Source organism: Cyphomyrmex costatus, unplaced genomic scaffold (assembly GCF_001594065.2).
Source record: "Cyphomyrmex costatus isolate MS0001 unplaced genomic scaffold, Ccosl1.0 scaffold193, whole genome shotgun sequence".
NCBI classification, from domain to species: domain Eukaryota; kingdom Metazoa; phylum Arthropoda; class Insecta; order Hymenoptera; family Formicidae; genus Cyphomyrmex; species Cyphomyrmex costatus.
Genome location: NW_017275965.1, coordinates 2534097 through 2558294, shown reverse-complemented (window position 1 = coordinate 2558294; position 24198 = coordinate 2534097). Strand labels below are relative to the sequence as shown.

The 24198-nt window shown below is 37.0% G+C and overlaps 1 protein-coding gene across 1 annotated transcript in view; it reads right to left on the bottom strand.

Annotated features, from left to right (window-relative positions):
- Nucleotides 1-24198, bottom strand: part of LOC108772631 (uncharacterized protein PF11_0213) — a 47245-nt gene that overhangs the window by 5683 nt on the left and 17364 nt on the right. The window contains exons 2-10 of the mRNA XM_018538202.1: nt 4691-4939; nt 4151-4368; nt 3849-4076; nt 3277-3789; nt 1789-3231; nt 1445-1714; nt 1012-1342; nt 601-831; nt 25-284 (exon numbers count right to left, since the gene is read on the bottom strand). Coding sequence (XP_018393704.1) covers nt 25-284; nt 601-831; nt 1012-1342; nt 1445-1714; nt 1789-3231; nt 3277-3789; nt 3849-4076; nt 4151-4368; nt 4691-4939 — 3743 coding nt within the window. The remainder of the gene's footprint in view (nt 1-24; nt 285-600; nt 832-1011; nt 1343-1444; nt 1715-1788; nt 3232-3276; nt 3790-3848; nt 4077-4150; nt 4369-4690; nt 4940-24198) is intronic.

Here is a 24198-nt window from a genome sequence, read left to right as displayed (position 1 = left end):
TTGGTGATTGCATTCAATATTTACGCATTAGAGATGAATCAATTGACTGGAATTTCTTTTGTATGTTGTCGTTTTGACCCGAGTTGAGGAACCTATCGTTCAATGGCTGTAATTGAGAGGGATTTGTATCAAGTATATCATCTAATTCATAGCGTAGTCTTTGATCGCCTCTAAGCCGAGGTCTGCTCTCTAATTCACCATCAGGCCAATCATACAAATTCTTCAATTCTTCATACAGAAACTCAATATTGTTTGAATCGTTCTCTTGATAATGATCTTCAGCCCTACGAAAAAAGATAAACTATTATATTTTCACAATTCCGTGTGAATCATATTATGCGTAATCCTAATGAATAATTTTGGTAGAATTTATTTATGAACTTTCTTTGGTTAATATTTAATAATTGATTTTTATTTTAAAATATATAAAATAATTTAATTATTGTAAAATTATGTGGAATTTAAAATAAATTATTTCTATAAATTTTATTATGATAATCATCAGTCAAGCACTCTGTAACTATTTGAAATTTTATATGTACATATTATTTAATATATTATATATTACAACGTATAACATATTTTTTAAAGCATTTGTACCTGTCGTTTCCAAAATCTTCATAGAAGTCTTTTGAAGTTTTCGATTCTTTATTTTGATCCACAATCTTGATAGGCTGAATGTCTATTAAAATATTTTTGATAACATTGGAATTTAAATCTGCATTGGATATGTATTCGAAAGGTTTATTTGAAGTTTTTTTCTTATTGTCCTCTAATAATAACTCCGAATTCTTCGATGATACGCTTCTATCCTCAAATGGTTGATTCAACCTGTTAGACATCTATTTTTTGGTCGTTTGCATCAATAGCATCAAATTATATGCACTTATATGATAAATTTATAATTAAAATGGAAGGTATCTTATAATATATTTGTGTTATTATATGTATAGTGACAACGATCGATAATAAGATATATATGTCCTATTGTTAACTTGTAAAATAATTTACCATTTTGATTTCGCGGCAACTGGTTCTTTATAATAAACATTATTCGCAAAATCTTTGCTTTGACGAATTTTCTCCGAGTTTCCCTTAGATAATAATTGTCTTTCCTCATCGAACACGTTCTCGAAACTAGATCCTAACGAACTGAAGGGCTTTCTATCACTTTGATCTTTCTTCGTAGTCTTATTCTTACGTTCACCAAGATCAACGACAATTTCTTCTTTTGGCTCTTTGTTCTTTGCTTTTGCTTTTCTGAGTTCTTCTTTCATTACCGCCTCGGCGTTTTCATTCTTCTTTTTCCCTAAGTCACCTGACTTACATGATGATTTGCCAGCTGCGGTCAATTGAAATTTCGATGTTCAATTAGTTTCAAAAATTTACTATAATTTTAGTTACACGCTTTTTAATGTGAATTTTATTATGCTTACGTTCTTACCGCGCTTTATTTTCGCATTAATTGAAAATGTATTATCTTTATTCACAGCTTCTTGCTCGTTTATTGGAACATCGCCTTCTTCGTCATCATCATAATCGTAATACTCGACCATATCCAACATATTATGTCTCTTTCTTCTATAATTTCTACTGTCTTTGTGTTTTTTCTTATCAAGCTTTTGCTTAATTAACATATCAACTTTAGTTCTTACAGGGTCGATTTGCTGTCTAAATGAAGATTGTCCCTTTCTTTTCACTGCTTTATCATTATCTGTAAACGTGTTATACGTTACCTACTTTTGTATTATTTTTGCTGTGAACGACAAATTGATCAGATTTTTATACCTTCAAGCACATCGTCTTCTCTATCATTATAAAACCCTTTAAGATCTTCGACATTCAGATTTTGATATTCATTACTTTCATCGTAATTTATCGCCGCTTCCTTCTCAACTGCTGTATTCTCTGCTTCATTATTGGTGTCAATATTTTTATAAGGATATACGGATTGTTTGTAACGAGCGTTGTGATTTATTTCGGCACTCTGAGAATTTATAGTATCCTGTAACATATGACTTTCTTCAGCTTTATCTTCGCGTTTAACTCTAGTCAATATTTTTCCCAAGTTTGCGGAATTAGTTATTTTATTTTGCTGTCGATTCTCATTCATATTTTCAGTATAACTGTCAGTCGTAGTTCTAAAAACTGATCTCATGCTCTTTATCGATGAATCTCTAGTTTCACCATCGACTGAAATCCATAATAATTTCCTCTGTAAATTGTTATCGGTTTCGTGATATTCGTGAGCTTCCATTATAGTTCGAGTACCTTCCTTTACATTCATAGTCTCATTTCCGTTTGACCCGAGAATACGAATATCGATTTTATCAGTATCCAAATTTCCATTCGATTTATTTGCGTTTCTATTCTCGACACTTAGAAGCGGAACCATCTGTTGCTGCTTTCGCAAATCGTTGTCTACAATCACCGAAGCAAGATCCCTCAGTATTATCGATTCACCAGTCTCAGACGTATTTATATATGCGGCTTCTGGTTTCATTGTCGCATTGGTGACAGAATCAATCGGCGAAGTCAAAGAGTCTTCTCTTGCATTTGTATTTCTTGACTTGTCGACTTTATCTTCGTCCGACTTTATCTTCGCCGCGGACATACCGTCTTGTTCCATTTCCCGAGACAATCTCGTCGTCGTCGTCGTCGTCGTCGTCTCGGCCTCCTGCTTTTGATATAGATGCCCTCGAGGCTCAAATATTTTGATGACACCGGGTATCAGCTCGCGGTTTTGCGTTTCGTCTGCCTCAATTTCTCTTTCTTTCAAGGCTACGGTTGTTGTGAAGACACAGCTCCATGATTCATTTGTTCCGATACCGAACCCATGCAACATATTTCCCCGGGGAAACTCTTTTTCCGCGCCCTTCGATTGTCCGTCATCTATGCTGAGTTGCGATATTTTCTGCGTTGCGAATCCTGATTTCTCTCCGCCACTTCGATTTTTCAGGGATTTCCCAGAATCATCAGTACCATCATTTATTGAAAAATCTATCAAATAAGTGAATGCACTCTTTTCGAAATTGGACGAGTTAGTACGATTCTTCGTTGTTTGATCAATAGTTTTTAATATCCTTTTAATTGTGGAATGTTGACCAATTTTCTTCCAACTTGTTTTAGGAACTTTATTTTTTGTAATATGTTCTGGTAAATGCGTTTGTAAGTCCGTTTTTATAACAAATAATGATTTGTTGTCGAAGAAATGATCATTTAAATATAGTTCTGTATTTTCAGAATATTTTAGTTCAAAAATATTTGTTTCGTTACCTGTTGATGGGTTAATCGTTAAGTTATTGAAATGATTATCTGAAAAAGATCCTTTATCTAAAGAATTTTTCAGATCAGTAATATTTATCTTGTTCGAAGCGTTTACCGAATTTTTTCCATCGTTGCTAAGATAACTAGAATATAATTCGGTAACGATTTCTTTATTTTGTATTGTAGTTATATTTTTGAGAACGCTATTAATCATTTGAATTTTTTGATAACGGTTATTTTCAGGAATATCTTTCTGATTATTTGTGTAATTTGAATTTACGATAAAACTCCTTCTACTGCGTTTACTGCGATCATGTGATTCTTTCGAATTTCGTTTCTCAAAATATGTTTCCCCAAACTCTACTCCCTGAAAAAGTTTGGAGTCATTTTCATCTTCGTTAGCTATATTTTTTGCTCTTTTTAGTCTCCGTATTGTTTCTTCATCAAGATAGTCTTCAAAATCTCCCCCAAAATTATACATTTCAGCTATCGATCTTGGTTCATTCCACTGATTAGATTCTCCTGAAAAAATTGATTGCAGTAATGACAGTAATAATGATAATATTAATAAAAATTAGTACTTTTCGGTGTTATATTTCTTCTTTTATAGCCCAACATCAAACTATCTCTTAATTCCAATATAGTTCTCTTCAAAGATTCCAATGATAGCGGTACACTTTGAGTTTTGCCATTTCTGATTGCAATTGGAGATTCACGCAAAGCGGTAACATCATTTGCGTATATTGGATTGTGCAACGATACGAATTGATCCCGCAGGTCAGCATGTAATTTTTCGTTTTTGCTCGAATCTAAGAGATCACATTTAAAATGTTATTCAGAATTAAGTCAACATTTTTAATTATTTTAATTATTTTGATAATACCAGAATTAACGAGATTTTCAGGAGATTCGTAATTTCGAAGCCATATACTTTCGCTGTTAGTCACTTTGGGATTCTCATTAGAATTTGACCAATCGCTCGAGGAATGGAAATTCTTCTCTTCAGTCCAATCTTTCAATGGCTGATCGACCATCGTTCCTTCTTGGTAGACAGCTCTATCTAACCTATGCTCAAGGGTGAAATGAATTTCTATCTGTCTACTATAAGAAACATGCTAGCTTTTAGAAGATTTGTTACGTACGAGTATGAAAAATGTAGTCCATTAGTTCAAGTCAAATAATCTTATAAGTTATATGTAAATTGTTATTTTTATCTGTATGAACGTATTTATAGCAATGCAATAAATATTTCATTTTAGAAAAATTTCAATTTGAAAGGATAAAAATAAAATATTACTTTAACGCGCTAAAAAGTTTTTATTTTAATAATTTTTAGATGTTCATGTAGATAATATTTTTTAGGATTTACTTAAACAAAAATAAATTATAATTTGTAATATATCAATATTATTCCGTTGCTTACGTGCCATGGGATTGATAAAGAGCGTTATCAGCATTAAATGTCATATCGTTATCTAGATAAACTCTTTGAGGAACATCGCGAGTACTCTTCCGTCCGTATTTCTTCTTCTGCAGCATCCACATCGTTTCATAATTCCGATCGAAGCCCCTCTTGCCGCGTAACCTACTTCCATAACCAATATCATCCCGTTCCAGGATATTCCTCGTGTTGATGGATACGGTAGAGTGCTGGTTTGTATGCGCCAGCGGACTGTATCGGAAATATTCCTATTAAATCACTCAATAAAAATTGGCGCGTTTCTAAATCACTGTAGAATGCAAATATATAGATCGAGGTTGGTAACTTTTTTCAATTGAAGTAGACACTTCTAGCGATTAAAATTTATGGAAATTGAGTTGAGCTTACAAACAATTCCTATTAAATTTATTTTACTTTTCATTTTATTTGTTTCTTTTTTGTTACAATAACAAGCAACATAACTTACATATATCTAGATTCTTACTCATTTAGATGTGCTCTATGATTAATATGACGTGTGACGTGATCTATCCACTTCAAATCGTTTTGCGCATTTAGAACATCTTCCAGAAATCTATTTAAAGCCGCGCTATTTCTTTCGTCGCTAATCATCACAGATTTATTCGCGGAATAATTTCGGTCGTCGTCAACCTACATGTTTAAAAGAAAATATCTCAATTTAATAATCTAATTGACATATATTAATTTTCTGTATTTTTACTGAACATCGGAGAAATAGCCTGTGGAATAATATATGTATAAAAGAGAAAGAAAGAGAGAGAATTAACACTTGCACAAACGACTCGTATTCTTAAATGTACCACGGGCTTTCGAACATTCTACAACGGCATTCTTTGGTGTGAAGACTGCGGAATATCCTGCCGTTGACAATCCCTTCCTACCACCGACACGTTAGCGCGTTATAATAATGCTGGTTCCGTAACGTATCGCGTACATACTATTTCGCTTCGTCCTTTTTCCGACGCGCTCGTGCGGCCGAAACAATGGGATTCTACATCCAGGAGCCGCGCGGGCACGGGGTACGGTATTATTAAAAATTCACTCCCCCTCCAGCGTGGCTGAAGTGGCCTCTGGCAATCTGCATCTCATTCCCGGTGGGCCCTTGTGCCATCAGGTGGCTGGCAGCCACCACCGGCAGCTAGCGCGCTGCGGAAAAGGGGTAGAAAACTTGAGCCTCGCGACGCGACGCAGCGGTTTCGCGGTAGGACACGACGTTGCGGTCGGTTTGCCGAACAAAAAAAAGATCTTACACCCAATTATACGCGGCATTTAACTAAATAAAGACTCGCTTTCCGTCTCACCCTCGGTCTGCCTTTCGACCTAACATAGCCCTGTATGTGTATACCAGAATTCTTTTCATTAAACTGCCTACGATGATGAAATGTCTTTGTCGATTGGAAGATTTTATTAAAACACATAAGTGTGTATTGTAAATTATAAAGTATATTAGAAGGCACTGCGCCAAATGTGACCTACTTATTATTTGTAAATAATTTACATGGACAGTTAAATTTTTACTAAACCTTTGTAAATATATTAAAACTGTCTCACATTTTCAATTAATGTTCAGAAATGTTTCTTATTTTAAATTTGATCGATTTTCAATTAAATATTTTCAGTATTTGACTCAACCAAAATTGCAACGCTTAGATCGTATTGGACAAAATTACCTTGCGATATAATGTGATATAATCAAATTTTTTTAAATATTTTTTTTTATAGAAACACTATAGTATGAGGAAAAATTATTTTACTATTTCGTTATATAATGTGAATTATTTGTGATCTCTTTGAGTTATTTTATTGGTTGTCTATTTCTAGAAAACGTATTAAAGAGTAATGTAATGTTTTGAGACATTCTGATTCCGTTTGCGAGCGTGACGATCCTTTTCGCAAGTTCTCCATCAATCGGCCGTTTCGAGAGTCGAGTACCGAAAGTGCGGTGGGCATAATCAATCACAAGACATTTTCGGCTGCAATACGCGACCGAAGAGAGGAACGATAGACGACAGTTCGCATAGTTCCGAAACGGAAACGGTAATATCGCTGGCCCGGGGCGACCAACCCTTTGTCATTTTGTCACTCGGCATAAAGACTGAGAACTGGCGGAAGAGATACTCTACGTCATTCCGTATGTCTCTCGCTAAAAGAAATTAACGTTTGAAATATTAAAAACCCATTCTTGAGAACAGAATCTGTCGTCGTGTGTCGCTCTCGGCCGATTCAGATCCTCTTATCAATCATGACGACACTCGCTTTGTGAAATCTCATAGAAAATTTCTACCCCCAAAAATGGAGCGCATCATCAAATAACAAAGAATCATTACAGATTGATTGATGAAATATCAATATAGTTTAGATTATATAAATATATTTTGATTAACCTTATTATTTTTATGTTGATGTGAAGAAATGATCGAATTCTTTGAGTTTTTAATCGAGTCGGATCTTTCTTTCGTGTATGATGCTTTGCTCTGATCATGTTTACTAACTTCCGCCAAGCTGAACGTAGAAATATTGGCAAACACGTAGACCACAAGGCATACTCGAAGGCAAAATAGTGAGAGAGAGGATGATCCAGATATTTGTTTCATACTGTAAAATATTATAAATTAGTATCTGTCATTTGCTATACCAATGATACAAATAAAATATTTTTCAATAAATAAGAAAACTAGTTTGAATATTTTGAATCATTAAAATTTTGTAATTTTCATTTTTAAATGTAATTTTGATGTAATGACCAACAATAAAAAAATAAGAGGATATACATTTTTCAATTTTATGGTTTTTTTTTTACTTTTTCCTTTATGTTCCGTTCTTTTATGCAAGCAACTGAAAAATTACAATTATGTCATTGTATAGCAAATAATGCCGATATATCAAAATTATTTTCAGTAAATGTATTATCTATGTATACTATAATAAGATGTAATAACTTAATCGTACAGTAGACGCAAAATTTAACAATTAGGTACGTATTGGAGATTTAAACGAGAATATCGGCAATCGATTCCCTGATGATTTATACGAGCCAAAGAAATGGGGCAAGTCGAATTCAATTTAGCAAGCGCGCGCGCGAGAGAAACTTCGTCACTTCATAAATCCGCTCGCAGAATTGCACACGCGTGTATGTGTGTGGTACGCGAAGTATATAACGGGTTATTAAGTCCTGATCTTGGAAAGACATTAATTTCACGGTCGCGCATAACTTTCCTGTCACAATTTGCATTCGGCTTGGGCCTCTAGCCGGAGCGCACGGCGGGAAATTAAAAACGTCCGATCGTAAAGCCTCGAAAAAGAAGTGAAATATCATCGCCCTCGCATTCTGAATTGTAATCAGCCGTATTACTCGCCGCGGGAGCTCTGCGTCTAGTTTGACTCCTTCGCGAAGTGTGAAAAACGAAACCTTGCAACCGGAAGCGGGAGAACGTACCGCGATTGATATCATCGCTTATACCCAATATTTATCAAGGAAATAAATGATCTGAATTAAAAAGAGAATTATCGGTGAGAAGAATTGTTCCTAATTTCTTCCTATCGACGTATATTCCCGTTATCGATAGTTCGTATCTTCGCACAATGATCAATCACTCAAGAAGCGAGACCAATTGCGCGATAGACAATAACTCGAGTGTCTTTATTCTTTATTTGTCCATGTCTTCAATGTTCGCAAACTCATCTCTCCCTCGATTATTCGCTGAGACAAAAACCGTATAAAGGATCGCCATTCAACAAAAGCGCAAGGAATAAAGGCTTAAGCGATCGTTTCGTTCTCCAGCGATCGCGCGAAGGGAGAAGTCAGAGAAGGATTTCCAAGAGGGTTTCTCGTTCGCCGTAATCTCTCCCGGTGGAACGCGAGTCCGAGAGAGTCACCGTCGAACGAAAGTATCGTTATAAGCGCCATGAGCGAACGAATGGCACGATGAGAGTTGGATGTTCCATCGTTTCGTCAAGGATCGTGAATAAAGGAACGGGCTAACGAAAAAGCAACGAAGGAGGCCCCCGGTGGAGGGAGCAGAGAAGGGGGCGGGGGAGGAAAGAGAAGAGTGGCGATATAATGTACCGCGTAAGAGCCATTAGGTTATTAAAAACAGTGGTCGCTAGATGCGAATAATGAACCGGCTGGTGGCCACCGAGGGGCGCGACAAAGGCGGAAAATTAGCCCTGATAACTTCACGTTTGAATGCAAAGGGTGGCGGACGCGGAAAAGGAGAACGAAAGGAGGGAAAACGAAGCGCGCGCTGGTAATCTCGACTCCGTCTCTTCCTGCGATGACGGCCTTGTTCCCGTTCGTTCGTTCACCACGTCTCTCGTCGGCTATGTGTTTGCGAAGATATCACGACGAAGACGTCTCGATTTCCTCGAGCGTGATTCTTGTGCGATTTTCTATGAAGAAGAGCAATACTCTTTCGGAATTAGTCTCAATGATGTTCAATTTTCTCTTGAGAAAGATAAAAGTGAAAGAGAGTTCAAATGAAGAATAAAACTCTCTGTGTATATGTATACATATAAAACCATAAAGACAATTTTATACTTTATAATCAAATGACAAGCAGTTAAATAAATTAATTTTAAATCAATTTATTCATTAGGAACTTTCTAATTCGGTTATCTCTCATTTAGCAATTATCTGTATTTATGTGTGTATATACATATATATACCTTTCAAAGATACAAGTAAATATTATATATATATTATCTTTAATCATTTTTATTCAAATACTTTTGATATGTAGTACCAACGCTAAATTTGCAGCTAAAGTATTCGAATTATCATGATTTTTAGGTAGGTATACAATTTAAAACGGAAATGTCATAACGAGAGAATATAGTGCAAACAGAAATTGGCACGTCACTTATACGATTGCGGCTCTTTTTACCTGGTATTTTGCAGCCATGTGCACTGGATTAGCAACTCGTTTTCGCACGCACACTCATGCGCGCGCCATCGACGATAACGTTCGCGAAAACGATCTATGTCACGCTGTGCCAATTGAATTGCGTTCGTTGACGTCTCGCATAACAAATTTCGATCGAGCACCGATTGTTTCGCATCGATTATCGATTTCAATAAATGCGCATATCTTCCCGCTGCCGCATTTCCATCAGTCTTTTTTTTTATCTTCCACTCAACAAAGAGAGTGACGTTTGTTAAAGCCAGTCATTACATGTTCGGCGTTACTCACGGGCATTCAATTAATCATTGAAATGATAAATCCGCCATCCGTGAATATCGAAAGATTCCTTTCGATTAAATTATATCTAAAGAAAATTAGCGCGAATTCGTGTTATACAAGACATCTCTCAATTACTGAGTGCAACAGTAAACCTCATCTCGAGAATGTTATTGGGGATTAAAAGCACACCTGTGAAATATAACACTCGCGCTCACGACGTCTTTCTTAAGACTATATGAGTTTATTTTCGCGTATGAACGAAAACTTCTTGCATAGAGGAATTTCGTTACGACGCTTGCAGCCCTCACAGGAAATATCCGAAGTCTACAGAAGTCGAATTTTGTGTATGAAATAAGCTTTATGCGTTAATTTTCGCACATATGTTTCGCACGTAAATAAACGGAAAAATAAGAAACGCCATATCTAAGTGAATAATTGATTTATATGGTCGTCATATAGCTAACTATATTAATATTCTCACAGACAAATTTAGGTTAATTGGTCTCACTCGATAAGGAATGTAAATTTCAGTTCGAGAGAAAATCGTATATCATAATTTTAGATACATTGAAGAAAAGAGAAATCTTTAAATAAGATATGTCAAAAAATTTAATAGTTGATGCATTGTTGAATAAATCATTTCAATAAAAAAACAATCCATTTTTGTTTTCACTGTTAATAATTATTATTAAAAACTCCTTTCATTCACCGCTACTATCTCAAATTATAATGTCAGAAGCAAGAAAATATACAATAAAAATTTTTATAAAATATATTAATATAAAAATATGTTTCAATAAAACAACACCTAACAGGAACAAGAATGAAGTATAAATCTATCGATTGCAATATTATTTTATTAAAAAATGTTTCTATTCAAATATATTTTACTAAAGAATTTTTATCGTATGTTTTTTTTGCCTTTAACGTCCAATAATCTGAGATAGTACAGTGTGTAAACAGGAGCTTTAAAGTATAACATGAATGTATTACATATTAATATAATATTGAAAATTGAATATTATATCGAGAATCATTAATTCATTAGTTATCAGGTTAAAATTATTATAGCGTCATTACGTTAATGATGTAGTGCGAAATCAACAGTATAGCATTGTAATTAAAATAATACGTACGAATCGCGTTAGCATGAAGCTCTCCTCAGCGAGCAATTAGAATGCCCATTAGCTCAACGTAGTAGAGTTACAGTATTCTTTTAACGACGGCACAAACGAACGTCGGCTGATCTCGAGCGACGTGATCAATACCCGTTTATTCGACGCATGTAAACGCATCGGCTCGTGTACTGCAATGGGCCAATGGGCGTTTTGTTAAACTCGAGACCGAACTTTTGTCATAAACTATACGCTTTATACGCGGATAGAGAGAAAACGCGGCACGCATCTGTGCGGGACGATTAGGAGGTGCGGGGATGGAAAGGGATGAGGAAGAATCGGTGGGACAGGGAGGAAGGGTGATAGCAGAAGAGGATGGAAAGGGTGGAGAGTGAGGAAAGCGGAAAGAGGAAAGAGGAAGCGCAGGGAGCGGGACGGTTTCAATTAGGAGGCAGTAACTCTCCCAGGCATTGTTCATTTCACTCTAGATTTGTATTCCCCGTTTGTTTGTTCCCGTCGCATTTGCGTTAACCTGAGCAAAAGCGAGCCACCATGCGTGTATACGCGATCAGCCCGAGCGGAAAAGACGAGGCGGGAAAGGAGGCGCGCGATGACGGTTTCGGCTGTGATTTTCAGTGCAGACTCAGACTGGAAAATCAGAACGTAGAAGTAAATACAAATAATAACGTAAAAATGCTTATTGTTGTCTTAACTAAATATTCTTTCATGTTTCTATTATAATTTCAACTTATTGATATATTTGTAAAATTATCTTTTTTTTTTTTTTTCTGATAAAATGTTAGGAAAGTTTTTAACAAAAGTTTTTCTCATTCGTGTGAATTCAGTCATCATGATCGATAATGCAATCGGGGAATCGCACGGAACGTCGAAGAGCAGGCACGCTGAATTTCGTTTATGTCGCCTGGAACTAACGATCCATTAAACGGCCCCCTCCTCCGTTCGTGACGATACGCGACGTTATTCACTTCATTAATAACCGATAAGCTCTTCCGACCATTATGCGGTCCGTACGCGAGCGAGAATTGATAGAATTCACTCTCTCGTGGATTTAAGTAGCATGCAAAGAGAATTCGCATATCGCGCGAGCGCGACGTTGACCGCGTTAATGGAGGATGCTGATCGCGCGAAATTGCTGCCAATTTTTCATAATGTCGCATTCGTCGACGAAATAATTCAAGCAGTCTTTATTAACGGAACAAAATTCACTTCGAAATGCAGAAGTCGTATTTGCTGTACTACGAGATGTTCTAAATGTATAAAAGGTTCCTAATTTTACAAGTACTAGAGAGACATCACAGAGGAGAAGATGCGCTATTTATTTTTTACTTTTTAATATATAATACTTATAATGCTTGCTTAAATGTATACAATTATCCTTACTTATTGGTATATTCGCGGGTGGGGCTATTCTTCCAATTTGTGAAAAGTACGCTGAATCTGCAAGTACCAGTTAAGGAAATTTCTAGGTGAATACTAATTAGAGTTAATATTACACTCTTACTAAATTATATTGTATGATATACCATAGTATTAATTTCTCGATACTAACTGTTAAAATTTATTATGACAACCGTTCGCAAAGTGAAAGACAACCAAAAAGAGACAATATAATAAACGTCGGTACATTCGGGTATCGATTTAACGTGCCTTTTTTAGAAGTGGACTTTCATGAACGTCGTACAAGGATGGTAGCTTACAACAGATATTACGAGGTGCATGCGCGGGACCGGGTGGTAAACAATTCGAGGCATTTTAATGGGGCCCCCAGTGGGCCATAAGCAGAACGTGAAACTAACGCGTTCGTAAAGACGCGACTCTCTTTCGGAACGAAGGTGAAGAAGCCTTATCCCTTAAGACCGCCGTACGACCGTCGGAAGAGTATACCATAACGTGTCTTCGATCTTGGATGAACCTTACTCTCGACTCTTGATCTGCCCGGTCTTGTCTCGTTTTATTTTCCTTCCTTTGTCTGTCGTAGTACCAAATCCAAAATAAATTTGTAGACAACACAAGATCGTATTTAACGAGTTCCTTCGGTTTCCACGGCATTTCTCTCTTTCTCTCTCGATACCTCGTAGTCTCCATCTTCGATCACCGTGTCGACGGTTATCTCCCGAAGCAAATTATTATACAATTTATTTTGTTTATTATAGTATAAAAAGTTGATAAATTGTTAATATAATAACAAGATTAATGAATATTAAATCGCTATAATAAGGAAATAATTATTAATGAACATACTTGCAACACTTTATAAAAGTTAAATATCTTTAAAAAAATCTTATTTTTTTAAATTAAACATTAATTAATAATTTGAAAAGCAGATTTTGAAAGCTGAAATATTGCTCTATAAAGGATAATTGCTAAATTTTTTAAAAACATAAACATGATACAATAATGAAGTAGTAGTCGCTACGAACTCTTGTCCCAACCCAATAGATTTGCATATTGCTTAGAAATTTGCTATTCACAGAAAAAATGCAACATTAATATCATCTTTATTCGCCACTATAAGCAGGTAGAACATTTTTTACTTTGGATCGTTTAACATTTTGCATTCGTGGAAATTGCGTCGTGGCGCGAATTTTTATTCCTATTCGCTCGAAATTTTAGATGGAAGAAGTCGAGTCGGCCTGAGCAAGCTTTAAGCGCACGATGCTCTTAAGGGTTCGTTCACAAGAACGATCGTTGTAGTTCCGAGTGTGGCAGCGTCTAAACGAAATACGATAAGCACTTAGCCGAGCCGTATCTATCAAGCATAACCCTTATGCCGCTGCTTTGAGGGCGTGGTGTACCCTGGGGAGAGAGAGCCCGGGCGCAGGACAACCTCCTGGAATTTATACTACGGACTTCGCCCTCATCCTACTGCGGCTTTATCACTTATTCATATAGCGTTGCGCGAGGAAAAGTTGCCCTAAGTGCCTATAAACGTTTAGTCACCGAATGTTTCTGCGTTTCCCGCATCCGCGCGATTCGATATCATTCGATTCTTGTCACCGTAGAACCGGTTAATACAAAGTAAAACGTGTTGGCAAACGATAGTTCGAGAAAACAGAAAATTCTGTTCTTGATAGTACAGAGAGTGAGATGGGAAATTATTAAAATTATATTTCTATAAGTTATTCAAATTATCTTAGAAAATTTCTGAATCATATCTTTATTTGAGATCAATATAATTAGTAACATAAATAAATATTTATTTATTCTAATAACATGTCATACACAGACATTTATTTATACAAAAAAAAATCATAATCGAAGAATTGATTGCAGTTTATTTATTTTATATAGATACTTTAAATTATTTATTCGAAAAATCGTTGTATTTTTAGTTATTTTTAAATTATAAGGAAAAAATGCTTTCTTTATAGAAAAGTTGATTAGGAAGCGTATCGACAGCTTTGTATATAAATTATTGTATATAAATATATATTTGGACAGAAGATATTGGATATGCACAGTAATCGACATTCTGGCTCGATCATCTTGTAATGGAATATAAATGCTAACACATCTCTGGCTCAGTTAAATCAGTATGTAATTAATTTTATTATGACGGCAACTGGTATACGCAAGTACTGCCTGAAGAGAGATTTTCTATGTAATTGCAAACAATTGCGGATTAAAATATCGATGTTCTTACTAATGATTCGTTTGCGTTAGCGGTTTGCATGATATTACATAGGTAATATTTGCGTAATTACTTTGAATAAACTTATATAAGATCGGATGATACTTATCGCTAAGTCGCTTGCAATACAGACGGCAGTACAGACGTCGTAGTTGAAATGATATACGATTTCGAGACGACAAAATCCCGTTTGATTCTCCTTCGGGATATTTCTTGGAATCCTTGTTCTTCGTATCACGCACCATCTTGAATCCTTTCTGCCCAGACTCGAAATTACTTTTCGCGCGTTTTACTGACAGACATTTCTAGATTGCAAAAATATAAAAAATCATATGTCAATCGATTGTAATTGGAAAATTCGTAAAAAATTATATAAATATGTAAAATAAAGATACAATAATTATTGTAAAATTTACTTTTAAAACAATAAAACTCTCAACAATTTACACAATACTTTACAAAATCTTTTTTGTTGCTTTTTTTTAAAGGAATAATTTCTTATAAACTAAATAAAAAAACAGAATTAAAGAAAAAAAACAAGTTTTCTCTCTGTGCTTCTATTTTTTATATTTTATACGATTAGTTCCAAATATTTTATTTGCTGATATAATTCACTTTCAATTATTTTATTTACTTACATGTAATGAATTAATGTTCTGTAGAAAAATAATGTGTAAGATGTTCATAAATAAAATTTTCAATATATTTGATGAAAGTAGGAATTAAAAACACGGGATTATTCATTCGAGAATGCAAGACGGTGGGAAAGAAGGGAAAGCCACCACAGAGTGGTTACAGAAGAACTGGGTGGAATTAAGCATTTCGCCTGAAGAGACTTCAAGTCAATTCAGCATCGTTCCTTTCCCTTCCTTGATATGGCAAGGATTAAAGTCAGCCTTCTATGGCGACTCCACGCTTTACCTTTTCTATCCTACGTTCTTCCTATATTAAACGAATGTTACGATCGTCTCGTTCGAGTTTCCTGTCTTTTATCAAATTTAAATCGCTTGATTACGCAGATTTTCACACAAACCATATGTACACCTGTGAATTTAATTATATGTATAATACATCATTAAATTGACATTATAGTTAAATTGACATGCTAACATATACTCGTAATATCTAGACTATTGTTCTTTTGAGTTTAGTTCTGTACCATTTTTCTTTGAATTTATATGAAGATGCTTGAATTGAAATAGTAATAAGATTATAAATAATATTAGATATATCGTTATTACTATTGCGATTATGTAAACGGCAGTTTTGACAGCGATGCTTTTTCCATTACGTGATATTACACGTTCAATTATCAACGCGTTGCGCGCCTATAACAGTATCAAACTGTCAGCGCGTTTGACAATTCAGGAAATTACCGTATCACGACAGGGGCTAATACTACTGATTGCATACAACTCGCGCTTCGGTATCGCGGCGACAAGATATCACGCGCGTGTTATACAAGACCCTTCAAGCACCTGGCTTTGATTATTATTCCGTTACGATAGTAGCTAGTCGAATCTCGAAAGGTTTCCTTCTGCATAGAGATGCACAATAAGGTTGTGTAATTAGAAGTTATGTAATGAATTGTTAAATTAAATATCTTTAATATATCTCTGCGATATAGGTATATATTAATTACCAACACATGAATTACAAATATATTAATTATCGCAAAAGCGCAGTTTATTTATTTCCAAGTAGAGATAGTCTTAAATTAATTCTAAAGACTATTTTCTTGTCAGATTTTTATGTCTTGCCACATGATTGAAAGTTACGTACGTAGATTCGTCAACGATAGAAATACAGAAATAACAAACGGAGAGAATTACAGAAATCATCGAGGAACCGAAAAGGGTAGCTCGCGCGAGCGTATATTTTCGCATCTCTGGTCATTTTCCCCACGAGAGAGCGCGGGGAAACTGCAAATTATTTTCCAGTCGTTCGCCCGATAACCCCCCCGGATATATAACGGGTGATCCGTCGAAATTCCCAACGGGCGAAACGAGCGTCCCATACAGTCGCATTGGCGGCGTCAGCCACGTAGACGGTCTCACGAAATATCCCGCCTTATGGTGATCCCATGGCACATCCGACGCCCTACGAGTACATCCCCATAATTCGCCCGTCGCACTTTAGCCCTCGTGCGTTCACCACGCGCGGATATGTTGCGTCTAATGGTATTGAATTCGCGATCTTTACGCGTTTCGATGCGGTGACCGAGGCTAAGAAAAGTCTGCATTGGCAAAGTTAAAATGAGACAACGAATTTATTATCCATTTGCGATTTGCCTACAGTGTCTATATATTAAATAAAGAATGAGATGTATGACCTATATATATGTTTTAACTCTAATTGATATTTATGGGTTTAGTGGACTTAAACGTTTTTTCTTCAAATTTGTTATAAAAAATTGTTTAAAATAAATATTTTTCACAACTTAATAATTTTATTTTACGAAGTTTGTTCTTCAAAAATATCGTTTAATTACACCAAATTTAAGCAAAGGTAAATTGATTTAAATTATACTGAATTCACAAATACTAGTTAAAGAAATTTCTAAGCGAATACCGATTAAGATATTCATTTACAAGAACATGGAGACTTTTGTAATAACAGTTTTTCACGCCACTATTTGCATTTCGATCAGATATATCTTCAAGACAGGACTAAAAATTAACAGTAGCATCTTAGAAAAGATACTTAATATACAGTATATTCATAAAAAATCATATATTTCGATATTTGTTCATGAATATGCTTCTTGTTTTTTTTTTTCTTTTTTCAGCGACGGTCGCAATTATACTGGACATCGATTGCGTCTCTTCTCGAAAGCATCCCTCGTTACTCGATACACTCGAAATCTCATAATTAGTGCCGATAGCACTCAAGTAGCGGCGATTTTCCAGGTCGGTGCATCGGAAAAACGCGGATCTGACTCGTACTCCCGCTGTATCTCCGTTAGAAAATTCTGTAGACATTTCCCCGATCAGTAAGTCTTCTTACTTTCCGCGCCCAACTCTGTCGTCACTTTTTTTTTTATTTTTCAGCATTCTTGCTGGCAAATGTATCTGTGTCCTTGAGCACACTGCGCCTTTCATCTCTCGTCTCTGCAGGCGGAGCACTTATACACTCCGTACCTTCTCGGCTTCGTCCCTTACCCGCCGCCCTTGCTTTGGTCCCCTTTTTGTCCCCCATCACCCCCCACGGCGTTCCTCCGCTTCTTTACTTCGCGTCACACTCGACTTCCTCGTCTTTCGTCCCCTTCTCGCCTGCCTGTCTCATTTGCGGGGAATGGAACTACCGCCGAGAACACAACGTCGCGAGCTAAAATACATCGTGATTTTAATACTTTTAACTCCTTTATAATCCGCTTTGCACCTACGCGGAGGGCCGGTAATGCCAGCGACATGCTCCACTTCAGTTCTCCATTCTTCTTTCTCTCACCGTCAGACTGCGGTAAGATTGAACTTCAAGCTGGTTATAGTTGCAGCTCGCGACGGCTACGACAGCCGGAGAACGGTTGCATCGGTGGTGTTCGCATGTGATAATTTCGCTATTCACTTCTATCTATCGCGATGGATTCGTATGCAGGGACACAGTTTTTTTTCTGGTCTTTTTATGTAGCAATTTAGATCGCGTAATGGATATTCAATACATACGAGCTGGAAAACCATTTGTGCTATAAACCGAATAATTTTCCCAACGCTTTTCACCTCGCGCGTCATTACGGTTGTGACATTCGAATTTATTTTGATTTACTAATCGCTGACATCTAATTTTTCCAGTTTATCGTATCTTGTATAAAAATTGCTTGACGATCGATAGAAATGTAAGATATTCGAGCAAGCGTAATAAATACATATATGACTTTAAACGGATGAAAGAAAAGAGAATTTTTAGGCGTTTGTGGCTATGATCCGTTTGATGATCCATCTGACGCGACTGGAAATTGATCCATCAACGTGACTGGAAATTGATTGAATGATTCAACGGACAGTGACTTTCCGCGTCCCCGTAAAGTATAATAAAGTAGTTTCTAAGTACAGGTAAGACCGAAACAAATCCCGCGATCGGATTCCACTGACGGTCTTTAAAGGGATTTTAGCCGGCACGTCGTTACACGCGGCAGGCGGACTGCTAAGTAAAGATTGCAAGGTAAAGGGGTTGCCGCCTTAATCCCTCCCGGATGTCTGTTTGTGGTATTACCGCGTTAAGGGATGAATCTCCAAGACACTAGCTATCCCACCCTCACCATCTCGGGCGTCCCGCAGTTCGTATTACGCATCCGCGAACGGTTTCGAATTCACCGCGATCTTGACAGCTGTTCTTGATTTACTTAAATTATTCTCGCTTACCATCCGCCATGACGAATTAATTCTACGCGCAATAACAAAAGCATGGTGCGGAGCCTGAGAATTTAATCGACGTATTTGTGCATATGGTATAAGACACAGACATCTATATGTCGTTTATTATACATATCTACCATAAATTAAAAATAATGTGATTGGGTGTATCTCTGAATATTCAATAGAATAAATCGTTGTAGAAAAAGTAGTTTTGGCTGACTATCCGTGCCAACTTTTTCTACTTACTGTATAATTACTGTCTAAAAATTAATATTTTCACAACTGATTTTGTCATCATCTATTTGTTAATTTTTATTTTATCTAATCTGCAGGCATTTCTTTAGAAACAAAACGGGGTACAACAAACAAAATACAAGGATTGAGTTGAAATGGTTTAGTAAACTAATTTAACGGAATTTAATTTGACAGACATTGATGAAGAGAGCCACACCCTCTATCGTGACCTGCCGCGTGAAATCGAAGATTGTCGCGAAACTCGAAGCGAATAGTGAAGGGTCGGCCTACGCTTGCGTTTTAAGCAGGCAGTCGGGGTGGCCGCGTTTCTATTTGTAACGTATAACAGTAGCTCGATAGTTACTGCTCTCTGCGCGAATTTGAATGGTTGGTTAGCAGGCGCTATGTGCTGTAACGCGGCGGCGTTGCGGTGGTGGCTGTACGCGTGGCATACATTCCGAACGCGCGGAATCATGCCGGTTGACACGCCGTCTTGTGACGGGACGAGGACGTTCCCGGTTGCGCCGGAAACGCAACGTCCGGCGATAATGTCCGTCAACAGACGACGATGCGACCGTTCTGCCAAACAATGCGCCATTGTTGCCAACTTATTCCATTACAGATAACTCCCCCGTTCATTGTCTCCTCCTCGCCCCTCCCCTCTCTCTCTTTCTTTCTCCCTCTCACTTGTTCGCTTTTCCACTCCGTTTTGCAACCCTGATGTTGGTCTCCTCTCTCATTCTTGAGTTCTGGTTGTAAACTGTTACCTCTCTCCCTTTATTTTTCCTCTTACTCTCTACCTCTTTATCTTCCTTCCTTGTTTCCTATCTTTCTTGGGTCCTTTCCTTTTGCCCTTTGCTTATCCCCCTCTCGCATTCTATTCTTCTTTCGCTTCCATTTTGCGTCGCCCACTCTTCGACGACCCCCTTGCGAAAGGCCCTTCTCCATGGCTAAAGAATGCACCTGGGATCGCAGCGATAAAAGAAATTGTGCCAATAAGTACGCCCCCGCCGATAATTGCACGATCAATCGTTCGTGGCTGGTTAAAAGGAGCCGCCTTAATGCACTCACGTGCTCGGGATACGGTTAACGTTTTATGAATCTCCTTTCACGAAGCTACAATGGTTGGATGACACCACCGGGAGAAGCTATATGCACTTGTCTCGATGCCTTATTTTTCCTTATCGTCCTTGTCTTCTTTGCTGTGACCCAGAACATCATGAGCACGTGTAATTAAGTGCTTACCATAGATATCACTCGCAGGTATTTGTGCTGAAATTAAAACAAATACATTTGATTAAACACTATAACAATCCAACCACAAAAGATTGTATAGATCTGTGATATGCATCACGATTTTTAAACGATACGTATAATAGTTTAGTTATCTTTGACTCCAAAATTTACTTACATAATAACTTTCACGAAATATTTGCAGCTAGATTTTATTTTAATTTATTAGAAGGAAATATAGAGCGGGGAAAAAGAAATACACGTAAAAAAATAAAAATTTCTAGAAAAAAAGAAATATATAATAAGACTCTATACAATAAAACTCAATACAATAAGAAATTTGTAGTATTGTAAAAATTGATGATACTTCTATAACACCGCTTGCGAAAAAAAATGAATTAGAATCACACGACCAACAAAAACTAATATAATTTCATATTCTACCCTTTCGAACATTGAACACGTGTATTTAGATAAATCTACAAAGAGTGACACATATGTGAGTTTCGAACAGCTTTAAAACGCGCGCAAATGGAGACGTCTGCCTCGCGGACAGACGCTGACGTGTCGCGAGTGTATTCAAATCGCGGGGAGAAAAAATCTCGCGTGCCGGGCCACGCTGTTCTCCGACGCGATCGCGGGTGCCGTCTTCTCGTAATGCCGGGTCTGATATGCATCTACGTGCCTGCCAGGGGCAGAGCCGCCCTGGCTTATTAATATTAAACAGCGCCACTTTCACCGAGACGACGAAAGCGACCGCGACGCTATTGTCGATCGGCTCGTGGCCCGGTCGCCACACCGACGCGGGCCTTAACTTACCCCGTCTCTAACCGAGGACACTTTTAAATAGCGGAACAAGCAATCCGCCGCTGGATGGGATTGTTCCCCGATCCCCGATGGATACTTCATCCCTTACGGCACGCTCGCCCTCCGGCGACGATCGAGATTTTTAAGGGAAACCGTATTCGCGTCAAAGAGTTAGGTATTACAGACAAACGCGAAGAATGAAGTAGAGTTCATTATTGCTATTTATCATATCAAAAGTTACATGGATCTATGTAAATAATTACTTTAGTGTTCCTTCCATTCTTCTTTAACGTTGCTATGGAAATCTATGAGTTCCCACATTTCTTTTTCTTTCTTTTCTAACGTTATCAAATAATGTTTAGAAACAATCTATTAATAGCAATATATTTATAATAATATAATAAATAAAAGATAATGTTTAAGATTGAAGAAGCAGTCTTTTGATACTTCAGTTCGAGATCTTCAAACGATGACGGGGGTCCTTATCAGTTTCTGACAACGTCCGACATTGAGAGTTTCGTCCTTGCCTTTTTCCGCCGTGACACCCGTTCGCGATTACACACGTAGCAGCGGATTTCATGCAAAACTGAGACCTGCGGCGAAATCCTGCAAAAAGAGATGACGTCAATAATGTTCAACACGACACGTGGAGAACACATACTTGGTCGTTTGTTGTTATTCATATATATGTCATTACGAAAGCTCATATTTGAAATAATTAATTCTCAGATTCGCCGTTTTGCAATACAAACGAATCTTTAAACGCTGCAGAAAGATAAAAGAATGATATTACATATAATTTGGTGTCCTTATAAGCAATTTGTCATGTTTTTAACTTGTATCGATACGTCTTTGAATTTATTATATTTAAGTTTAAAATTTTACATTATTTCTGCACATAGTTCGTCTTAAAAATTTTTTCTTTTCTTTTGACATTATTATTGCAATTTCATTTCTACAAAAATCCACTGTGAATTTGCTTAGAATCTAGACTTTTTTGCAAAGTATTGCACTTGCATTCAGCAATTAGATGCATTTTGATTAATTAGCATGAGTCAAAGAAGTCTGACGAGTATTTTGACATTGTCTTGTGAAGTGTAGGTGAAATTAGGGGGGAGCTTAAAAACCAATATATCAGAATAATAACTTGTCCATTAAAACGCTTAAGTAGTAATAAGTACGCGAGCCTAAGTGACAGGCACTTGGAGATTCCCGCGGATTAAAGTGTCCAACTCACGGAATTTATTGAAGAAAATAAATAACGGTGTGCATTCGCGCGCGACTAGCTTTTCCCGCGCCGTTAAGTCCTTATAAGACTATAGACTTTCGCGAACGTGAAGCCCCTTCTCCGTCTCGAGAAAATTACGCCGCAAGTTTTCGAGCGCGATGCAGACGCGCCACGCAAATTTCCAGAAAAATACCGGCCGATTAAACTCGAACCGTCCCATGTAGTGAAGTTTCTAATTGTACAATTTTAAACGTGTCATTTACGAAATTTAACGTTTGTTTTTATCATGGCGTGGAGAAAGAATCCCACGTCAATATATTTCTACATACCCTAAAAAATATGGATGTGAATTATATTTAACATCTATAAACTAACAAACACCAACATAGTGTGGATTTAATGCCATTGTGTTTATATCGACACCAACATGTATACAATGATGAGGTTTCTATGAACACCGACATGGTATTAAATTCAACGGCGTGATGTTAAATCCACATGTATTTTTGAGAGTGCAAAGAAAATTGTCGCATAGAAAACAAAAATAGATAACGCAACAAAATATTTGTTCATATTTGTATTAATAATTGAATTGCTAAGAAATATAATAAGATCTTTGCCTGTCCTGGCAAGACGATTATGGCTTCCATTCGTTGAGATCCTCAGCGAAAGATTCAATTTCCGATAGACCGCAAGACGAGTTTTAATCCTGAAAGAATTGTGTGTACGTGCTTTATTGATTGTTGGCTTATCGCGGATCTTAATTCGGCAGGGGGGAAGTAACCACGTTAAACCTATCGCTGCATAAATGTAATTAACTGTAAAATTTAATATCTGATAAAAAATAAAAACATTCTTCTACATAGATTTTTAATTTTATCAATATTCCAAAAATATATAATCATAAACGTTTATTTTAGAAATAACATAAATATGTACACAGACTGAATGTGAAAATTATATTTTAATAATAGATGTACAACTTGAGTATCTAGCTTGTCACAATTAATATAATTAATATTACTTACATTTTTATACGTTTCATTAAATTATACAACAAAGTATGTATTATCTAAGATTGCGCAATACCTATGGTAAAGCGAGAGTTCACATTTTTATTTAAAAGTTACAAGTTTCGCAGTTTTATGAGAAAGGGCACAGGCGAATTTGTGCAGTATGTTTCTTATGACATATCTTAAAATTTTCTTTAAAATACAAGCGAGCTCTACCGCGCATTACATTTTACCGCGGAAAGTGGCCGCCATCGTGAAAGAAATACCCCGCGGTAGATGTGCAGCAGCAGCAGCGGTATCGGGGGTAGTGGTGGTGGTGGTGCCGGGGAACAAATCGAAAATGGATTTTCCCGGTGCGGTGTGGCTGGTAGCTTCAAGCGGCGGCGAACGAAAGCATTTGCCGGTTTATTCGCGGCTGGCTGTTACCCGGCAGCCATCTTCCGACCGTCTCGTTCGGCATGAAAGTTGCAGCGCGCCTTCGGTGATACGCCCATATGTGCTAAACGCGCGCGTGTGTACGTACGTGCGTGTGCGCGTGTTCACCGTGTGTGGGTGTCTACGTGTGCACACGACACCGCGGTACCAACCTGTCTACCACCACCAACCCACCGACGAACTTCTTCTATCGCCTCTTCGTTCCCTCTCCCCCCCCCCC